We start from the raw sequence: 22386 nt of genomic DNA, 5'->3' as shown, positions 1-22386 counted from the left end.
TTACTACCAACATGAAAAAAACCACTGTTTAATTGTAATGGAACCTTCCTACAAGTTACTTTACCTTTCCAGTTTGTGAAAAATATTTTTTCTTCAAAATATTTGTCCAGAGACTTATTTTTCTCTGGTGGGAAAAAAAATATCACTACTTGCTGTGCACTGTTTATAACTTAAGTTATCTGCAGCAGCTATCTATTCAAAATATATGGAATTTCACTCTTGTTAGCTCTTTGCATTCATACCATAACTTTTTTCCTTCAACATTATATTTTTTCTTCCGTTTCCATTTTCCTGACTTTTAAAATGTTGTGTTCCTTCTCTTCTCGGTAATTACTAGCTTTATTTGGAGACATTTACTTTGCCACTTTGCCCAACATGTTTTTTCCCCCATCTTTCCTTTCATCACAATCCACTTCTCAATTGCTTGCATGTTTCTCCATGTCTCTTTTTCTTACCTGCCTCCCTTTCATTCCATTTTTACATCATTTTCAAAGTCACCTGCCTCCAGGCCGTGTATTTCCTCCCCTATTTATTTTTTCCATTTGCACCATCTGTGCGTATATGAAATACAGGCGCTTCATTTAGTGAAAGTGATATCATACTGTGTTGACCCCGTTACTGCCCTGAAAATAAGAAATTCGTTTTCCTGTGCTACAGCTTATTTGTTGATCACACTTCTAGAAGCCATGAGGGAGTTCCTTTAATGTCATAGTGACAGCAATAAACTTGAGTAACCCCTGATGTGCTCCCCTTGAATACTTATTACACTCTAAACTCCCTACTCATACAGATACAGAAGCAGGGTCTCAGTTTTGCAAAACCAAGAATTCTACTAAGCGTTTTAATTCTAGGCAAGTCTTTCAAGTTATAATTAGTTTGAATATCTCAAACATTCAAATATCTTTACCTGCAGCTAACTGTCCCATATAGATGAGAAATCTGTGCCTACCTTAAAAAAAAAAAAAAAAAAAAAAGACCAGAAAAATCACTAAACTTATTTTTTCAGGTAAATCTTCAATCTTCACTAAAACAAAACAAAACGAAAAAAAAACAGCAGCAAAAGGAAACTATGAGTATGTAGGGAATTTTCAACCTGTTGTCAAAAAAAGCATTAGAAAAATGCTGTCATACATGAAAATAGATTTGTCTACAGCAATTCTGTGTTCCCTCTCCGAACAAAAACGGCTAGAAGACAGGTAATCTGGAAGGATGGGGATAAAGCTTTTTGTTAAAGTGATGAGGTTTTAAAATTGATTTTCTAAATTCAGCTGCTAAAAAGAAAAATGTTTCATATAGAAATAAAATCTGACAACCTTCAGAAAACACCACTTCCTTTAATGCAGTCCTGTAAAACAATGTCCAGAGTCTCATCTAGAATGCTGTGTGTCATTCTGGTCATTTAAAAAGGATGAACTCCAAGAGCAGTATCAGCAAAACAGTCGTCAGAATAATCTCTACCTTATAAAAGAGTGTTATTCTGAAAAAAAGGCTGCAGGGGACACAACCTCTGACTTTCAAGAGTAAACCTTACAGAAAGCAGCAAAATCACAGTGGTGATACAAGAATTGGTATAAATTGACCAGAAATAATCACAGAAGCAATCTTCTAAATTTCAGCTTACTCATCTGTAATGCAGCTGCTCTTAAAATTCTGGGGACAAAACACCTAATTCATTTTAAGATACAGCTACACCCATATACAAAAGGGATTATACAACATGATTGCTTGTGGTAGCAGGCAAGGAATCCCGGGATTTCCTCCATTCCTGTGTTCCTACAGCTCTGGAGTAGCAGAGTAATCTCACAGCAGGTAAGGAGAGAGGCCACCGACTGACTCTACGATACAAGGTTCACATATGCTGCCATTGTTATTGCTCTTTAATTGGATTTAGTTGCTATGAGGTTCAAGTAGATAATATCAGTAAATATTATTAACTCCTGTGGAGTCAAGGGAGAATTTCTTTGTATCTTACTGTGAACAAGTTAAAGTGTCAGGAAGCACTAAAACATGGATACATCAGCCTACCTGAATCTGTGACGGATCTACATTTGGAATGTGTAAAACCATACATAGCAAAGCGCAGCACATAGATTCCCTCTCTCTTAGCCGGCTGTATGACAATGCTCTAGCAAGCGTTCTGGTCATCTATATGACGTTAGGAACCATCCTGCTTTTACCAGGAGTTCTGGAGGGAGAGGTAGAATAAGGTTTCATGATTCTCTTTCAGACATGACTAAGTCAATTTACATAGAGAAAAGTATGCGGAATTTCAGTTTTACTAACAGTCAGCTGTCACCCTGTCTTTGCAGAATCACACCAGACACTTGCCCTTTTTCCACCCAATCGCTGTAGTACAGGTGGAGTAGAGGAAAGTTATTTCCTTTATACTTCAGCAGCCACCATTTTCTGCAGGTTCAGTCTTCTGCTACATTTGCATTATCTTGTTATCATAATTTAAACTCTGTAGGAATGGGCCACATTTACATACTTAATCATTCTTAATTTCATACCTGCAGGATCTTCTAAGAAGTGTTTCCACATGTTATTAATTTGCTTGGTGACTATAGCCTTTATCCTGTTCACTAAGCATAATTACAGATTAATTGGTTGGGTCTGGGTTTTAAAATAGTTTAGCTAATATTAGCTTAGGCAACAACACGTTAATTTGTATAGAAAAACACAGATATCTTCAAAAACAGAGTTTCAAGAGCAGACATTATTTAACAGTGTGAATGGAAAAACGGCCTGGTTTCCTAGTAATAACATTAATTCTATACTTTCTATACATCTATATCCGAATCTAACCTTCAGTCTTGCAGATATAGTGAAAGCAGCAGAAATATTTTTTCAAGGAGAATGCTGAAAGAAATGATATATAGGGAGTTCAGCTGACGAATTTTTGAATTTATGTTAAAGGTTATTTCAATGTCATATTTCATTGAAGAACCAAACACTTGCTGGTACTTCATTTTAACGATTTAAATACAATCCTTTATGCCTCCAGCTCCCTCTCGTGGTGTATCAATGTTGATCTGCCTTACAGACCACACCGTGAAACGTCTGATTGCGTACCGAACTTGTCTGCCACCAGCAAACACTGCTGTAGAGGTGTCGAATGTTCTTCCTGACTTCCATCTCTATATTTTGGGCCTCAGTATAGGAGATCTTTACACTGCAATTAAGAATCAAAAATCTTTGACCGCGGTTATCTCTCCCAGTATTTTCACTGTCCCAAAGCATGCTATCTGCCCAGCAATAATAAATAAGTTTCTTCTTTTTTTTTTATTTCATTTGATAGATTATATATATATATGTATATATACACACAGTACAATATTTTTCTTTTGTGAGAATAAATGAGAGTTTTCATTGCTGGTTGTTCATTAAGTCAACAGATTCCAGTTAATAATGAAAAAAATTAAACATTTAATATCAAAAGCAACTTCAAGTATCTTCTATAAATTTTAGTATTCAGTATATAGTAAGGTGGTTTGGGGGTTTTCTTTTTATATCAAAAGTGTATTTGAATAGACTATTTTTACCCTAATACTTTAGAGTACTATATATCAGGCATGGAGTTTAAAATGACGTATCTCGTGGTCCCAACTAGCTCTTCACAAGAACCATAGGTCACTTGTACAATCACGGCGTATGTTTCAAAATAGGGTTTAATCATCAGCAAAGTCATGATGCAATTACCATGTTTAGAAATGCACTATTTCATTCTCCTACAACAGGTCAAGCTATAGTCCTCGATGTGAAGCAATATACAACACCACTGTTTGTAAAACAATAGCTGACCTAGGCATAAATAGTACTGAAGTTCCCAGAGCTATTCATCTCTTAACCTTTCCGTACAAAAATAAGTCAACTTAGGCATATATTGCACTAATTTTATCATACTGGACAGCTCTCACCCTGCATCACCTGTTCTTGTTGCTTAACTAAGATTACACTAGGGTTTTAATTTCCATGGAAAACCTGGGAATAGGGCAACAGACACACATACGGTGTGCATATAAAGGGATATCCATAATATCAATAGTAATCTCATAATCTCAGAGGCATTCACAAAAGAAACTACACATTAGATTTGGAGATCATTTTCTCCAGTAGATTCATCATTCTCTCCTGTAACTGTAAGCTTTGAACTTGAATGATGTTTTGCTGATCCAGAATCCTGCGCACTTCTCTACAGGTTTCTTCCATAGCTCTACTCAACTTCTTTTGTTCTTCCAACATGGCCTCCATTAACTTTAGTTTCTTCTTTTGGAAGCTGCAGCTTTGCATTTTTCTTTTCTTAACTGGTCTCTCTTCAGCTCTGAAATGTGAATATTTTTTAACAATTAAACTCATATTTATAAAAAAAAAAAACCCCACATGTTAAAATCTAAAATTCTATACTACATTCTTGGCCAAGCTACAATTTTGTCCTAATTTTAAGCCCCACTGTGCTCTCCAATAAATTCCCTCTCAAGCTCATGACAAAACATAAGTATTTACTGAGTATTAACTGTATTATTGCATAGTATTACAGACCGTAAAAAAAAAAAATCACATTGTTTTTAATGAGAATTTTCCCTGCAGAATGGCAGTACTGAACTACACATCTTAAAACCTCTAGTTACAGCTGGATAACTTCTAACTTAAAGTGGCAAGTCTACATGTTCATTCACACTTGTTGGAACTCAAGACTGAAGTCCCCAACATCAAAGTTATCTCATGGTAGGTCTTGAAGTCCCTTCGCACAAACAGCAATCTCAGCCGTGTTCTGCCAAACACAGTATCCTTTCTGGGTGAAATGCAAAATGAGATAGCACAGTTGTGAGTAGTATGCCATGTCAACACCTTGCAGATCTCAAGACATCTTTGAATAAAGGTAAATTGAACTCTTGAGGAATGTGTTTTTATTCATGTGAAGAAGGGGAGTGGAGAGAGGTCACTCAGATGTGGCAGATTTGTATCATAATTTCATTCATGTTCTTATGCTACTTGACAGGCATCGTGCGACAGTGAGTGTGACATTCAGATCTCTCAGCAAAAGAAATGAATAATCCTAAGCACCTGAAAGACTTAATGCAAATATAACAAAAAGACACAAGCCCCTTGACATTTAAGAGCGCAATGACCCGAAAAAAGATGAGGTCTATGAAAAGAAACAAGTGGATTAAATTTAATGCTAATAAAATATTAGAGAAAAGAACTTAGAATTGGTCTTGAGGGAAACTTTGAGTACTGCTCAGTCATTTGAGTGTGATGTCCCCATGTGCATAGGTAAAAAAGAACAACAATCTTCCCTTATAAATGTACGCTAACTTGGTGAACAAAGACCACTGCCTTTCAGACTATTCAAGAATTTAATGTTACATGTACAATTCAAAGGGCTTTATCACCGTTACACTGCTACAATGATGCTAAGGGGAAAGGAGGAGTCATCGTCTTCATGCTAAGCAAAACTTTGGAAAGTATACAAAATAAACTCACCTCTCCAGATTCTATCATATTTGATTTTGGGCATCAAATAAATGTGCATAAAATAAATGCACGCTGCTCTGCTCAAACTGTGGGTCAAGCTTGCAGCTGATCACTGAGATTGTCACAGCCAATCCTGCAAGAGTGCATCTTGACTGACAGAGAATTCTGTTTGTCCCCATTAACTCTAAGGGCCAGAATGGTTTGAAATGTGGTTCTCAAGGAGGTCAAGCGAGTGGAAAAGGTCTACAGCAGTCAAAGGACTGTAACACTGAATCTATTATTCCAAGGTTCTCATCACTACACTCACATTCACAAAGAATGCATGCTTTCTGTTAGGCAGAGCAAGAAAATTTCTGGAATGATGGTATTATTTCAGCTAAAGTCACCTTTTGAATTTAAACTTATCTTCACAGAGGATTTAATTATTGAAAACTCGATGAATCTCTATCCTCTTCCTTATACCATACTAGAAAGTAGCTATGGTAAGACTTGTTGTCTGAAATAGGTAAGAACTGGCTCCTAGAGCCATAAAAGGGCTTGTGTCTTGTCAAAGTAAGCCCTGATGAGACTGTTCCTTAATAAGGAATGAGAGAGGCACATCAATGGTGCTGAGCTGCACTAAGTACTGCGTGACTTTATTGACGATCGTGGCTGCCATTTGGTTTTTAATTTCAATCAAGATCAAAAAAAACTTATGAAAAAAGGAGATGGAGTGATTTGGATTGAAAGATCTATAATAAGCCTTGTTTGTGAGAGAAGAATAAAAATCTTTCAAGTATTGTCCTAGAGTCTGTACAGGATTTTATCTGTTTTTCAGTTGAAGAAATGTGGTCCATCAAAAACCTTTAAGACATATAACCGTATGTCCAAGACAATAACTGTCTTGTGCAGCTCCAGAGAGGAAAAACAAGCAAAACGTCTGGTGGTGATGGCAGCTACCTGGGGAACTGTATCAGCAGTATCTGCAGTCAGCTAATAACTGAGAAAGCACCCGCTGACAAGTGCTTGCTCCAAATCGGGTTTCAGCACAGAGAAGCCTCCCCAAAAGCCAGGGCACAAGGAGTCTTCAAGGTCTCCTAAGTACTCTCTCTGTTTTCTTACAATTAACAAACAAGACTTGGTAATTAGACAGCCTTAATTGAAAAGAAATACTTATTTCACACATTCTTAGCTTTGGTGGTGTTCCCAATCTCCTTTTCTTTCCAGCCATAGCGACTATCAATGAGAGGGTTTTATGATCACTCACAAGTCCCTTTTAAGGTCTTGGAATTTACTCTCTTCTCGCAGAACAGCTCTTGAAGGAGGGCTCTCCAGAAAGCATCTATAAAAGAAGGATCTAAAGAATCTAATTTACCAGTAAAGAACTCTTAGCAACATGAAACAATGTAAAACGTCCAGTGACGCCTGAAGGAGTTATGTGAATACTGAAGTGCTTCCTCAGATACTGAGCCATCTTTCTTGAGAAGTTCTGGGTCTCCTAAGTAGTGTGCTAGAGAGACCTCTCCAGTGTCAATAACTTTTTATAATCAAAAGTCAAGAGGGAAGCAGGGATAGGAGTATGGGTTCAACACTGAGTAACCCACCAGCATCAGTATCCTCAGATAGTTTCAGGTAGGAGTATGTCTAGTTTGGCAATCCACAGGCACCAGCATGAGAAATTATCAATGTTTGCTGTAGCAGACACCAATTGGTTCCTGTTGCTGATTCTCCATGTTGCATTCCTGGACCAACACCACTATGACAATAGAGGTGCAGCAGATTCTCACAGCATCCATAGCCTCTGCCAAAGAAGCATCTCCACTCTTTGCCAAGCCTAGTCTCTGAAGGTAGATTTTGAGATCTGGAGGAAAGAGGGGTCTAGGATACCCAGGACATCAAACACAATCTGCTGATACTCTTGGGCCTTCAGTGTCTGTCGGGGAGCCTCCAAGAGAATTGACACTGATATTCCCCTGACCAAACAAACAAAGTGCGGAAGAGCTCTGGCATTGGGACCATGTTCCAAGCAGGACCTTTCCACACTATGCTCCAAACCAGAAGGCAGGGTTCAAGTGAAGTAGACCAAGGGGAAAAAAATGTTCCTTCTCATCTAGGACGCTGAGCAGAAGTGGAAGTGTGCATTGGGGACCAAGGGGAAACAAAGCAAAACCTCCAGATGTAATTAGGCAAGATATTAGGCCTCAAATGTATTTGCTATCTACCTATCTAAGATCAATTTAATTCACTGTTCAATTGAAAGTTCCTCAATTGATTGGCTACACTTACCTAATAAGGTTCATTTCAGGGATGCGTGTGAATAATTAATGAAAAAGGAGTTGAGTACAAAGAGTAATCTGTCCACCAAAATGTGTTACCTTCACAAAACCATAAAAACAATTCTTCCTTTCTGACTACTTCATGGCAAATGAGTTTCTGGAATTTATAGCTTTCAACTGTTAACTGCTGTCTCCAGCTTGGTTGTGCTTTTTTATCTATGTACAAATCTGAGTAGATCTCCATAACCCGTAGCTTTACAGAAAACAATTAACAATGATCTGGAAATAAATAATACTAACATTAGAGATGGCACAAAGATCTTCACAGTTTGAGGACTGAGAATCAGGCAACCTGGATCTTCTGGTAGACTAAGCTCATTCAAATACAGCCAAATGCATTCAGGAATTAATGCGGCTCATTCTTGAAGTAAAGTATAGAAAAGAACCACAAGAATGGCTTGGAGCCTGGGCAAAGCATCTTGCTATGATAACAAGTCTGCATAATGAGTTAAGATGCACTACAGAATGAGCATAGCCTAAAGTTCAAACTTCTTTGTAGATGCTGCCTCTTCAGATTTTAAATAGCCATGGCATGATTTTAGAAAGATTAAAAGCTTTGCCAAAGCTTCTATTTCCTGAATTTGCATCGTCACCAAGTTTTAATGCCCTTCTGTTAAACAATTCATATCTTGATTAACTTATGTTACCAATTCTTACTCTTTCTCCATTTGTAAACCTTCTGCACGAAATTATTTAATCTACATTTAATAATTAAAGAATACCTAAGATAGTATGACCATGGTACAAAACTGCCTTGAGGCAAAAAGTGAAAAATACTGAAAGGGTCTCCAATATACTGAAAAGAAATATAAATAGAAGCAACATCTGAAAGTTTAATTTACTATATCCACATCAGAAACAAGACACTGGTTTAAGCAAGGGGTTAATCACTGGAACAGATCCCTACAGGGAAGACTGAATTCTCCGTCTTCTGAATATATCAGATCTAGACTGGATATCTCGTAAAAAATTTCCAAGAGTCATAGAATCCTAGGAACAAAGAAGTGGAGGACAACAGAGACATGGGGCTTCTGAGTGCAGTAGTCCTCTGCTGAAGGGGAGCATGTCACAGCACCCTCTCCATAACATTTCTGGGCTCCACACCACAATAGCTAATTCAAATACATGGATGGTATTTAACAGGAAGTCAGACTAGATGACGTAGTGGTTGCATTATGGTCTATTAATCTATGAAAGTAACTCTTTCATGGCAGAACAGATGAAGTCTGAATCACATTCACAGTCTGTATAATTGTGTTCTGTCATTACTTTAACAATGAAAATAAAGACTACAAATTAGTCCACAGGGTGAAAAAACACTGGTTTCAATTAGATAAAAAGTAATTTATAGTGGTGTCAGGAATTTTAATTTTAAAAGTTTAGGCTGCAGTATAAGACTCCACCACATTGTGTTATATTATCTGACCATAATAGAATAATTCTATCATTGTCAGATGTTTTACGGACATTGCAGTATAACACAAGCTTTGTTGAAGCCCAAGAGTTAGAACAATGCTAAACCAATCGCAGGCGCCCCATTAAAGGGAAATAAGGATTCCAAATGTTTTTGTCATCTGCAAATTGCAACAAAAATAGAAATTAATTTTATCCCATGTTAATTGTATTAGTACTAACTAGCGAAATTTGTTTTTTGTAAAAAGGTCCCACACTCAAAGAATTTAAATAAAACACAAAGACGCCCAGTTTCAAGTATTTTTAGCTTGAGAGTATGCATGTATTGATTGAAGTATAAATCTTGACATTTTTCTCTGTCATGAAAGCTAAACATTAAATTCAATAATTTTTTTAAAGTTGTAATTTATATAGCCAAGTAGCCTCCTGCTATGTTCAAGGATAGTGTGGAAAATACAAAGCTGACACTCAAAAGCTGTTTGAAAGTTTAAGGGAAAACCAGTAAAGTTTTCAGAAGTTTAAAAGCTGGCTTTAAAAAAAGTACTGTTTGAGATTTTTTTCACTGCCCATTGTTGCTATAACATCATGATTTTTGTTGCTGGAGAAAAAAATCCTATGGTGTAAGCTTACTTTCCACACCTGATTGATCTGTGTATGGTAGGCTTCACAGAAAAATAAGAAATATACAATGGTAAAATATACAGCTGCAAAATGCATCTATATTTAACATATAGATTTGTGTGTATATTTTTCAAAATATGTTTCAAAATAATTGTTTCACATAGCTGTAAAGTACTAAAAATTGAGAGAGAAATGGAGGACCTGAAACATTCTTTTAACTTCAAATCCCAGTATTGTCTTTTATTCCTTTTCTGAATCTGTTAGACCAACTGTGTACTGGGTAGGGGCAAGGACATTTACAAAAAAACCAAGATGGACACAAATTTTGTGTGCTAATTCTTTTCTTTTGTTGGCTATTTCAAAGTGGTTTGCAAATACAGGATGGCACACTAATTGCTTAAGCTGAAAATTGCTTCTCAGTTCATAGTTTTCCATTAGTAATTCCAAAAGAATTATCTTCCTTGTCTTACCACGGCAGCTCTAGGTAATTTTAACCCATCTGATATTATTAGCAAGCGCTATATTTCCTTCTGGCCAAAAAAGGGTTCCCTGCTCTTCTCTCATGGATCAGGCTAAACTAAACAGGTCAAAGCTGTACAAGCATTTCAAAACCTCCTATGACTACTGTAATACCACTTTTCCTCCTTCCGGGTACCTGCCCCATTAATACTACAAGTGCCTTCTAATTTTTAATCCAATCACAATGCTCACCTGAAATGTTACACAAGTCTCCTAAGTGGTATCTACTGATGAACCTTTTTTTAAACAGCAGAACTGTATTTCAGCTTGTGAATATGTACCTGTATCTTGCTGTTAAGTGATATGCACAATATCATATCGCACAAAATTCTTTTATAGTAGAGGCTATGAGAGCATGGTTGCATTAGTAAGTTAGGGACCAACGTATCATGGAGGTCCTACCACACTGACAGCTGCCCTTCCCTGTAGCTCTCAAACACTGTTGCACAGCCACCCTTAGCAGGCAACAGCGGTGCTGCAGCCTGAGCTACTGCAAGGACAAAGCATCCTTACCTGCCACACAGACTTGCAGCCAGTTGAAAGCCAGCCTGTGCCATTAAAGGCTAGATTTAAATCATAGGATCAGAGAATCATAGAATGGTTAGGGTTGGAAGGGACCTTAAAGATCATCTAGTTCCAACCCCCTGCCATGGGCAAGGATACCTTCTGGTAGACCAAGTTGCTCAAAGCCTCACCCAACCCGGCCTTGAACACTTCCAGGGATGAGGCAGCCACAACTTCTCTAGGCAATCTCTTCAGTGCCTCAACACCCTCAGAGTGAAGAATTTCTTCCTTAGATCTAATCTAAATCTACCCTCTTTCAGTTTAAATCCATTGTCCCTTGTCCTATCACTACACACCCTTGTAAAAAATCCCTCTCCAGCTTTCCTGTAGGCCCCCTTCAGGTACTGGAAGACTGCTATAAGATCACCCCAGAGCCTTCTCTTCTCCAGACTGAACAGCCCTAACTCTCACAGTGTTGCTTCATAGGAGAGGTGCTCCTGCAGTTTCTAAATTGGCCAAGTAAAGTTAAAATATTTTTTTTACTAAAACAGGTTAGGTAAATACTTTGAACAAAATAAAAGAAAAAGAAAAATCAAACCAAAACCCAAACCACTGAAACTGAAGCTGGTACAAAAGGTACAAAATCTGGGTTGTCCTGCAGTTGTCCTTAAGCTGAAGAAACTTAACATCTGGCATTTTTTAAAAGTCCGATGTTATCAAACAGTCTATCGAATAAACTGTACCTCTTGCTTGTGGAAAAGAGACCGTCTAATTAAATATTAAACAGTATTCTTGGAAATCAAATAGTGAATTGGGAAAAAAGTTATTGCATCAGAAATGTGACCTTGGAGCTTGCAAATCCTACAATCAAGACAGACTGTGTATTAGGGATATCAACTACTTACAATGAACTACGATGAAAAAAATTGTCACTTGTGAACAGAAGGTTGCTACAGTTCAAGACTTATACACCCTAATACATATTCAGTTGCCAAAAAAAAGTCTTTAAAAAATCATCAGCTATTCAAGAACTATTTGCTTGAGTGATTGAATGAATTTACTCTAGTTTTATTCATCCAAGAATAGGGCTGGAAACAATAATCCAAACTTGTTAGGATGGTGGTTCTTCCAGCTCAACACCTTCTCAGTTGCATGACTGACAGATAATTTTACTCTTATAGTTAAAGCCTCACAGACTCATGATAAGGATCTCTAGGATCAACTTTTTTTCCTGCCAGAAAACTGTAATCAACTCTTATTTCACACCACTCTGGATGAAAAATGAGACCAGTAAAGTCTGAAATTTGTATCAAGTGTACAACTCTGCCTTTTGTTAAAATGCTGCCTTCCAGAGAACTCCAACGTTATCAAAAAAAGGAAACACATGTTTGCATTCTCAAACTAGCATTTACTTTGAAAAAGTGACATTCTCGATTGTATTTAAAATGTTGCAATGTACTTTCAAACTGCATAAGTAACATTTCAGTGTCCACAGAAATACTTAGTTTGCATCTTTTCACCATTTTAATAATAGCTGAAGCCAGAGACATTTCATACTCATATCAAAAGCAAAACTAGAGCAAGCCAAAAACCATCTAAGCAGTATGTTACATCTCTGATTGCACTGCAGGACTGTCTTGAATATGCCTTATACTCCTATTACAAACACTCTACCTCATGCGAGCAGTGACACACATGCCGAGTTTTGGCAATATTGTACAACTTTTTGCCCAGTCCTCCTGCTCCCTTCCAATCTCTCATAAAAGAATAAAGAAAACGCCCTAATTTAGCAAAGTGGCTGAGACTGGGGAACAGATCTCATCTGTGATTTACAGAAAAGATACAATGGTTATTAGAAAAAAATTTGGTAGGACCGCCCCTTCACGCTGCAGATCCAGGTCATTCTGTGAAATACAAGAAAGGGGGAAAAACAGACGCTACCTCAGCTTGTAAGAAAGTAAGCTTGATGAGCTCTCTGAATGCTCATCTTCAAAGCACTCTTCCCTTCCTTCATATGTAAACTGGTTATATGGCAAATACAGAGGTGTAGACTTAGCTGATGGAGACTGCGAGGCCTCCGTCTGTGACGTAGAAGGACCTGGTTGCTGACTTTCATGCATTTTCACATCGCTGTGGTCTGTCACTTTGGATAAGATCCTGTCAATGGTTTTGTAGTAAGGCCAGTCAGGTGCAACAGTTTCACTGTCAGTCATGCATTTTAATTTCCTGTAAGAAAAGGCATACAACATTAAAGCTTATTTTCCTATAAAAGTAATTTTCACACAGATCCTCTGTCTCAAAATAATCACATTCTGGTCGCATTTAGGAGTCAAAATGAATGCTTTTACTGGGAATAAAATTAGACACTGTTTTCTTTTAATCTCCAATGAAGCCTTTCCGTTTCTTTTCCTAGTTTTGCATGTAAACCCCAAATGACACTCAAAACAAATAAAGAACATTATAACCTCTAATGGAAACAGTATGATGTTGGTCATGGAATAAATTTTCTTCGCCTTACAGAATGCCAGACTAACCAATCTGACAGCAGTCCCTGACAACTGTGAGCAGGCAACACACCACAGCCTTTACCGAACTATGGCCAGCCCTGTCCTACCGTGCTTTGATGAATGAGTATTTATTTTCCATGATGAATACAGGTGGATATAAATATAATTCATATCCTTTTCCTAATATTGACTAAAATCTCTGAATTGCCCAGGTAAACATCCTACTAACAATCATGAGATGTAGATGTCTGTTCATCTGTTACAGAATAAAGTCAGTGTAGGAAGAAGTATAGAATTTCGTTAATTTACAAAAAAAACCCACCAACAAAACCAGTTAATAATGCATTATAAACAGCATATACAAAAACATTACAGCAAAAGGACTATCAACCATGACCTTGTCTTTGACATACATCTTATAATAAGATCTATTATGCAGTCCTAAGGCAAAGTTCACTGCTATCCCACTTGGTACTCACCGTTGTTTTATTTACTTTTACTCAGAAATACAAAACTGAAGTGTATAGATGAATTATACAACTCAAAGAAGCTCCAGTGCCCAGCTAGAGTCCCAAACTTCCTTTTCATTTGCCTTTCCCAGTTGGGATCCTGTTACTCTGAATCAAAATGTAGTAAGGGAACAAAAGAGGAAAGGCAACACCAATGACAATGCCCCATTTTCAAAAACAAGATTTCATTCAAATTAAAGAAAAGCTGAACCAAATCTGATTCTTCCAGCTGGCAAGAAGCTTCCATTTCCAGAAAAAAAGGATTAAAACTATTCCTGGACACCTGGCCCACCCCCTTTTCTTGAAGCCTTTCAAGTTTTTCCTCCTGGGAATCCATCCTGCCTACACTGGTCCTGCAAAGGATAGAATTAAATAACATGTAAACACGATAAAAATGGTGCCAAACTTAAAAGTGAGAACTTGAAGTTCTTCCTTTTAAACAGCTCTCAGCCTAGGGTAAGGGGAAATCCACCAGTGAGAAAAGAAGGCAAAAAGATTTGCTTAGATTTTAAAGCCATTTAAGGATCCTTCTTTTTCTTTTCCCATCCTTGCAAGGTCTGATGAGCTTTTCCAGCTGTTTAGAAATGCACATCATAGTCCTGCATAGCAAAGCCTCCACAGCCGTCCATATTTTTATGCCCTCTATGCATTCAAAATTTTAATTTCATACATGCTTCACAACCTACTGCTGCGATTTCATAGTCAGAGATCAGAGAATATCTTGTACAACCTACAAATACGTGCATATCCATCAAGCACAAAGATAAAATAGCTAAATACAGGGCTGACAGCAACTATCACTTGATATTGATTGGTTTTTGTTTAATTGTTTAGGCTATTTGCATGAAAAGCATATCAATTACACCACTATAAGCTACTAGCCAAGTCTACATCCCACATTTGTTTGCCCATGTTGAAATCTCCAGCATATTCGAGCAACGGAGTTCAAAACTTTGCCATCTCAGCTGCTCATTCACCACGGTTGGTCATCCCCGTGGGCAAGAGAGCAAAAAGCCATGCGCGAGCGCAGCTCAGCCATGGCAGTGCAAAGTCCAGCAGCTGCATTAAGACTTCACAGGACATGGTTTGAGCCTTGAGGACTGCAAAACATTGTGCCAAAAAGGACAGGAAAAGGACTGACTCAGAGCCTGTCCATCCTCAATCTGTATCAGTGCAGGGGATTCGACCATCCCAGGAGTAGGACTTTGTGTTTGTCCTTGTTGAATATCGTGAGGTTTCTGTTGGCCTGTTCCTCAAGCCTGTCTGGGTCCCTTCAAACGGCAGCCCTGCCCTCGCATGTGCGCTCCAGTTTGGCATCATCTACAAAACAGTGAGCATGCACTCCATGACCTCCTCTTTCAGGCTGTTGATACCACACAGGGCATGTCGCAGTATAAACCCCTGCAGTCCCCTCGCTTGGAATGAGCCTCTAAGCAGAGTACAAGCAATTACTCTTTGAGCCCAGTGGTCCAGCCAGTTTTTCACCCAGCTGGTAGTCCATCCATTTGGAGTATAACATCCCGACTTGGATACAAGGATGTTCTTGAAGAGCGTGTCAAAAGGGTTTCTACTGTCAAGCTAGCCAACATCAATTGCTCTGCTGTCATCAACAGATCTAGCCATTCAATCACAGAAAGCAAGCAGGTCTGTCAGGTATGATTCACTCTCAGTAAGTCCATTCTGGCTATTTCCAGCCACCACCTTCTCCCACATGTGACTGGAAATTGTTTCCAAGATGGCTTGCTCTGTATCTTCCCAGGAGTTGAAAGGAAGTTGATCAACTTTTACTTCCTGTTCTTGCCTTTTCTGAAAAATGGGTTCAACAGTGGCCATTCTTCAGCCCCCAGGGATCTCCCTCAATCTTCACAAACTTTCAGAGATGATTCCTGACTCAGTCCTTTTCTAAGACTGGTATTTCCTCTAACCCTGCTTCAGGCACACCAGACAGAGACCTGAGCATTGAAGACTGAGATAAAGAAGGTATCCTCAGCCTTATCACTTGCACCTGCCGTCACTAAATCACCCACTCTCAGCAGAGATTTTCAGGTCAATTCCCGGTATCAATACAGGCTGATGGATGAAGGGATTGAGAGAAGCCCTGCAGAGAAGGACTTGGGAGTGCTGGCTGATGAGAAGCTCAACATGAGCCAGCAACCGCATCCTGGGCTGCATCCAAAGCAACGTGGCCAGCAAGTCGAGTGAGGTGATTCTGCCCCTCTACTCTGCTCTCATGAGACCCCACCTGGAATACTTCCTCCAGCTCTGGGGTTCTCAGCACAAGGAAAACATGGACTTGTTGGAGTGAGTCCAAAGGAGGGCCATGAAGATGATGTGAGGGCTGGAGCACCTCTCCTATGAAAAAAGGTTGAGAGAATTGGGGTTGTTCAGCCTGGAGAAGAGAAGGCTCTGGGGACACCTTTTGGTGGCCTTTCAATACTTAAAGAGGGCTTACAAAAAAGATGAGGACAGACTTTTTAGCAGGGCCTGTTGCGATAGAACATGGGGTAATGATTTTAAACTAAAAGAGGGTAGATTCAGACTACTCAGAAGAAATTTTTTAGTATGAGGATGGTGAAACACTGGAACTGGCTGCCCAGAGACGTGGATACTCCATCCCTGGAGAAATTCACTGTCAGGCTCGATAGGGCTCTGAGCAATGTGATCAGGTGGAATATGACCCCGCCCATGGCAGGAGGCTTGAACTAGATGATCTTTAAAGGCCCCTTCCAATCCAAATCATTCTGATTCTAGGATGCTATGAAAATTTTTCAGGAGCAGGTATTTTGCCAGAGCAGGTTAGTGCCTTATTTCTTTATGTTTGAGCTCAGCTGTGTACTCAGACCGCATTTTTTACAAGACTGTCATAGAATCACAGAATCATTTAGGTTGGAAAAGACCTTTAAGATCATTGAGTCCAACCATTGACCTAGCACTGCCAAGTCCACCACTAAACCATGTCCCTAAGTATCACATGACACCTACACGTCTTTTAAATACCTCCAGGGATGGTGAAACAACCATTTCCCTGGGCAGCCTCTTCCAATGCTTGACAACCCTTTCAGTGAAGACCTTTTTCCTAATATCCAATCTAAACTTCCTCTGGTGCAACTTGAGGTCACTTCCTTTTGTCCTATCGCTTGTTACTTGGGAGAAGAGACCAACACCCACCTCGCTACCACCTCCTTTCAGGTAGTTGTAGAGAGCCATAAGGTCTCCCCTCAGCCTCCGTTTCTCCAGACTAAACAACCCCAGTTCCCTCAGCCACTGCTCCCAAGACTTGTGCGCTGGACCCTTCACCAGGATTTTTTGCCCTTCTCTGGACACACTCCAGCACCTCAATGTCTTTCTTGTAGTGAGGGGCCCAAAACTGAACGCGCTATTCAAGGTGCAGCCTCACCAGTGCCAAGTACAGGGGGACAATCACTTCCCTAGCCCTGCTGGCCACACTATTTCTGATACAAGCCAGGATGCTCTTGGCTGTTTTGGCCACCTGGGCACAGTGCTGACTCGTATTCAGCCAGTTGCTGACCAACACCACCAAGTCCTTTTCTGCCAGGCAGCTTTCCAGCCACTCTTCCCCAAGCCTGTAGCATTGCATGGGGTTGTTGTGACCCAAGAGCAGGACCCAACACTTAACCTTGTTGAACCTCATACAATTGGCCTGAGCCCATTGATCCAGCCTGTCCAGATCCCTCTGCAGAACCTTTCTATCCTCAAGCAGATCAACACTCCACCTAACTTGGTGTCATCTGTAAACATACGGAGGGTACACTAAATCCTTTCATCTAGAATAAGATATTAAACAGAACTGGCCCCAATACTGAGTCCTGGGGAACACCACTTGTGACCGGCTGCCAGCTGGATTTAACTCCATTCACCACCACTCTTTGGGCCTGGCCATCCAGCCATTTTTTTACCCAGCGAAGAGTACGCCCATCCAAGCCATGAGCAGGCAGTTTCTCCAGGAGAATGCTGTAGGAAATGGTTTCAAAGGCTTTACTGAAGTCTACGTAGACAACATCCACAGCCTTTCCCTCACCTACTAAGCGGATCACCTTGTCGTAGAAGGCGATCAGGTTAGTCTAGCAGGACCTGATGATTTTGAAGGAAGAGGTGCTGTTTATTTTCTGCCTACACAGCTGTAAAGTCGCGACTATATAAACCCAGGTATTTCTCTGGCTCTGAATGCATTGAATGGATACTAATTCTTCCATTTCTGATTGCCTACCATAGCTCTGGGCTAAAAAAACTGGGATCTACCAGCAGGTAGGCGAGAGGACTTTGTTAACTTAAAAGCAGCACTAGCAGCAGCCATCTACCTGTATGGAGTCTGGCTCATACATGAAGAAAAAAGGATGAAATACATGGAGAGATGAGAAGTTAAGGGGGGAAAAAAGGTCCTTCGGAAAAAAGGTAGGAACACTGCAGTTGGAGACAAACAGGGAGAACGTTCAGTGGAATAGTGGTGATGGTTTAGCTTTCTGGTAAAAACAAACCAAATAGCTAACTTGGTAATATTAATATCAAGTTTCAGGATTCAATGTTGGTTTTTTTTCTGCAACTGCCAGAAGTTCAGAAAACCTAGTGAGACAGCTGAGAGTTTTGCCTGCTTCAAGGTAAGCATAACCCTGGCAGAACTGAAGTCTAAAGCAAAGATGGATTTTCTGCTGTCAGTCAGGCATTACTGTACTTCATCACAGAAGGTCTCGGTTGCATCCAAGGAGTAAAGTTGCTTTTTTTGTTTGTTTTGTTTCCCTGTGGTTTTGGGTTGTTTGTTTGTTTTAATGAAAAAATGAAGAAGTTAGAAAGAAACAGGACAACAGTAAGGCTGAGATGCAATAGCCCAGAAACAAGAAAGGAAGATGAGCCAAACATTCAACACTTTGAAATTGGGTAAAACAGTGCTTGAGCAAGCAAGCCAGGCAGAAACATTAGGTAAGAAACAAAGGTAAGTGAGAAAGTCAGCAGAGCTTGCAAAATAAATTCACACGGAGTTTATCTAGACCTGTTGCTGTTTCGTGAGGCTCTATTAAAATCCAGCTGGGAGCAGCAGCAGCTGAGAACTCTCTCCAAAAAACTCAGGGACCAAAGTCGAGTTTCCAGTGGACAAATATCTGAAGTACATTGTCAATCCAGTTAACCTGAAAGATGATTGCTTGTCCCATTGCGAAGAAGTGAATAAATTAATGGGTTTTGACATCCTACTGCCAAAATGTTAGACTGAATGGACTGAGACACCAGTTAAGTAATTTGTGCTCTGTTGAACCACCTTCAGAGTTTGTTCTCTGTGCCTGTTAATCCACCTTCTAAAATAAATTTATTACAATAAGATGTACTAAAGAGTTTTTTTAAATTATCATTATTTAGTCAGTAAAAAGCAAGCAATCTATCATTTGCCTTTTATTTTTTAGTCTTTGCTCAAAACGCTATTGCTTTTTTATTATTATTACAGTATTTGATATTACTACTTGCCTTAAGGAATGGATACAAGATCCACCTCTTGAGGTTTCTGAGAAAAGCTTTTGAAATAAATAATAAATAGGAACTGTTCACGAACCAATCAATGGTGAGGAAAAGAAAGATGTATGAAAGTACAGTACTAAGTTGTGCATCTGCTATAAATTATTGAAATTAAAGAGAAAGCTTGTAAAATATTCAAATTTAACTTTCTGCAGTAATTTAGCTGCACTTATATTTTATCATTTGCTGTAGCAGAGGTCAAATATTCCAGTTGCTTAATGTCATAGAATGTAACAACGGATTACACAAGCAACGATGTTTAACTGCTATCATGTACACATGAAAATAAAAAATTAGACTAATCTTTTATTCAAATCATGAGACTGATTCAAATTTACCAATCATTAACATTAATTGACTGCAATTCAAATCAAAAAGCAACAGCTGCATCCTGCTTCCTAGGCTTTGGGGAGGGTGATGTTTTTGAAAACAATAAATTTGCATTCACACAGTTATTTTTGAACATCAGAAGGAATCAGTCAAAGCTGCGGACCACTGAGCAAGCTTTACAAACCCTGCTTCCTTCTTATAAGCCAGTATGTATTATGTCAGTGGAAATATTATACCAGATACAGTGCACTGTTAGACATTAAGATCAGCATATTAGCTGTGACAGGACAGTACTTTCTTTTAGAAGAACTAATTATAGGTTTATATGTGCTGAATGCCCCAAGTAGCCTACATAATAGAAAGAACTCAGCACATACTGTAAGTAATGCGAAACTGCAAGAGCTGGCATGCTAATCTCTGCAAAACTTTTGATGGCCAACACATCAGAAAGCTTAACTTTGATTTCCAGCACCTCTGGCTCAGCCCTTCCTCCTTCCAAGATGGATAAATAAGGAGGTTCAGGCAGCTTACTGCACAGGTGCCTTTAAAACTATACATTAAAAACCTGGTGGCTGATCTATCCACAGCAGATATTTCAGATTATTCTGCAATTCCTAAAAGTGGAATTTTACTCAAATGCACCTGCAAAAAAATTTTCCTTCCACCTGTGGTGCTGTGCAGAATTTTCCACCCAGTCAATTTCCACAGTGGATGAAACAGTCCTTTGATATACTGAGATTCCAGTAAGAATTACCTCAAGTCATGGTATATTTTTCCCTTAATAGTTTCCTCCAAATGCTCTTGGACTACGGTAATGCAGAGGAATACAGGAACCGCTCCCAGATCAGCCCATCGAACCGCTGCCTCACTTCTGACACAGGTCAGTGCGAAACACTTCAAAAATTATTTTGATGGACAGGTTTTGGGGGGAACACTTGTCCAGAAAGACTCTTGCTTTTTCCATCAACAACTAGTAATACCCTGAAATCCATTGTCTTTTGTAACTCTGTCTAATTTGAAGAAAAACAATGTTTGCATTTTTATTTAATAAATCTAAACTTTGGTAAAAATAATAATAATACAACAACCTACCCTCTCTTGGTGTCAATGATTTTCAGTGGTAATGAGTTCCACATGCTTATTGTGCAGTGTAATACAGATTTATATGACTTTAACTAGTTTTACATTTCTTGTTTTGTAATTCCAATAAATAACTTGTTGTATTATGGCAAAAGAAATATCTGCTTTATATTCTGAAAAATAGTACTGTATATTTTTATGCACCTCTAGAACTCCTTTATATTTCTTTGCCTTCTTTCCAAGTGAGTCACAAGCTTTTCCTTTGCTCTTAATAAAGAAAGCTTTCCACATCTCAGCCTAATTTTGTGTAGTCAGAAATAAACACAAGAATTCAAAGAAGAAATAATGACATAGAATAGATTTATATAATAGCATTTTAACATCTGAATAATGTTTTTACCTCAGATGTGGAGGAATGGGATACAATCACCCTAAAATTGCTTTTGTGACAGATGCTCATGCGCACTGAACTACACCAGAACTAACTTTATCTGACAGCAGAAAATTCCACGTGGGATCCAAACGTTCCTAGAACCAGGGTGAATGCTCGGGCTATGAGCCCGTACCGAGCTCTGTGCCACTGTAACTAGCAGCAGCAACTGCAATAATTACTGGCTAAGAAACACTTCTCCCCTACCTTTGAATATGTTCATCTAACTTTGTCTCCTCCTGCACAATGAGTAATGGCTTTCACTGAGCAAAATCAGCAAAACAATATTTACAGAACTGCATCTTAAAATGCTATGGGATCCTCAGACTGGAAAGCATTGTTATAAAAGTGCTGTCTGCTTTCGATTTCAGATCCTTTAACGTTTCAGATCATTAATATCTGTTTCAAGAGATGTCCCAAGATAAGACGCGCCAGTTTTAACACTGAACTTGAATATTTCTACTAGTCCTTTTAAACAAATACTGCTTTTTTTTAATAGAAAAAAATATATGTATACATGCATATACCTACATATAGCTATTTGTAGGACACTGATTGTCTTTATGAAATTGTGACACATCGCTAAATAATACTATTATCTGATTAAATATTCCAACTCGGTTAATTTCTGACTATCAAAGTAAGGCCACAGATCATAGCATCTTTGCAACACTGTAAACAGTTGCCTAAAAAAGTAGTCCTGAAGCAGTGGGAAGAAATAACAGCTGGGGTGCAGAACACCCCCCTCTTTCCTGCTGGTGCTACGTTCTCCCATGCCACATTTACTAACTCTACGTAATCATTACAATGTATTATCTCAAAATAGAGCATTTCCCCCACTCTCAGGATCATCTTTTTCAGTTTATGCCACAGTGCAGTGATGATGCCCAGAAATGCAGTGAAGTAAAGCATTTTCCTCAACTATCCTCCAGGCACCAAGACGTGGATTAAAACTCAGCTGCCTCACAGGAAAGCCAGCAGTCGGTGGCAACTCAAGTCATTTACAGTTTCATCGCAACGTTTCCTAACCTCACACAGCAACAAAAAATACACAGAAAAACTAGAAATTGTAAGTCACAGCTTTTGTTTGTCCCTGTTTTCTCTACCACCTCTCCCTGAAAGCGAAGCACAGGGGTGTACTTTGGATAGGGAAGAACAATAAA

General features: G+C 39.0%; 1 protein-coding gene across 1 annotated transcript in view; it reads right to left on the bottom strand.

Moving 5' to 3' along the window:
• Nucleotides 1-4080: 4080 nt before the first annotated feature.
• MSANTD1 (Myb/SANT DNA binding domain containing 1) overlaps nucleotides 4081-22386 on the bottom strand; it is a 44479-nt gene continuing 26173 nt past the window's right edge. Inside the window, exons 4-5 of the mRNA XM_086612284.1 lie at nucleotides 12789-13073; nucleotides 4081-4321 (exon numbers count right to left, since the gene is read on the bottom strand). Coding sequence (XP_086468410.1) covers nucleotides 4081-4321; nucleotides 12789-13073 — 526 coding nt within the window. The remainder of the gene's footprint in view (nucleotides 4322-12788; nucleotides 13074-22386) is intronic.

The sequence above is a fragment of the Tauraco erythrolophus genome, chromosome 5, assembly GCF_009769465.1.
Source record: "Tauraco erythrolophus isolate bTauEry1 chromosome 5, bTauEry1.pri, whole genome shotgun sequence".
In the NCBI taxonomy this organism is placed as follows: domain Eukaryota; kingdom Metazoa; phylum Chordata; class Aves; order Musophagiformes; family Musophagidae; genus Tauraco; species Tauraco erythrolophus.
Note: the sequence above shows the minus strand (reverse complement) of the source record. Positions and strands in the feature narration are given on the sequence as shown.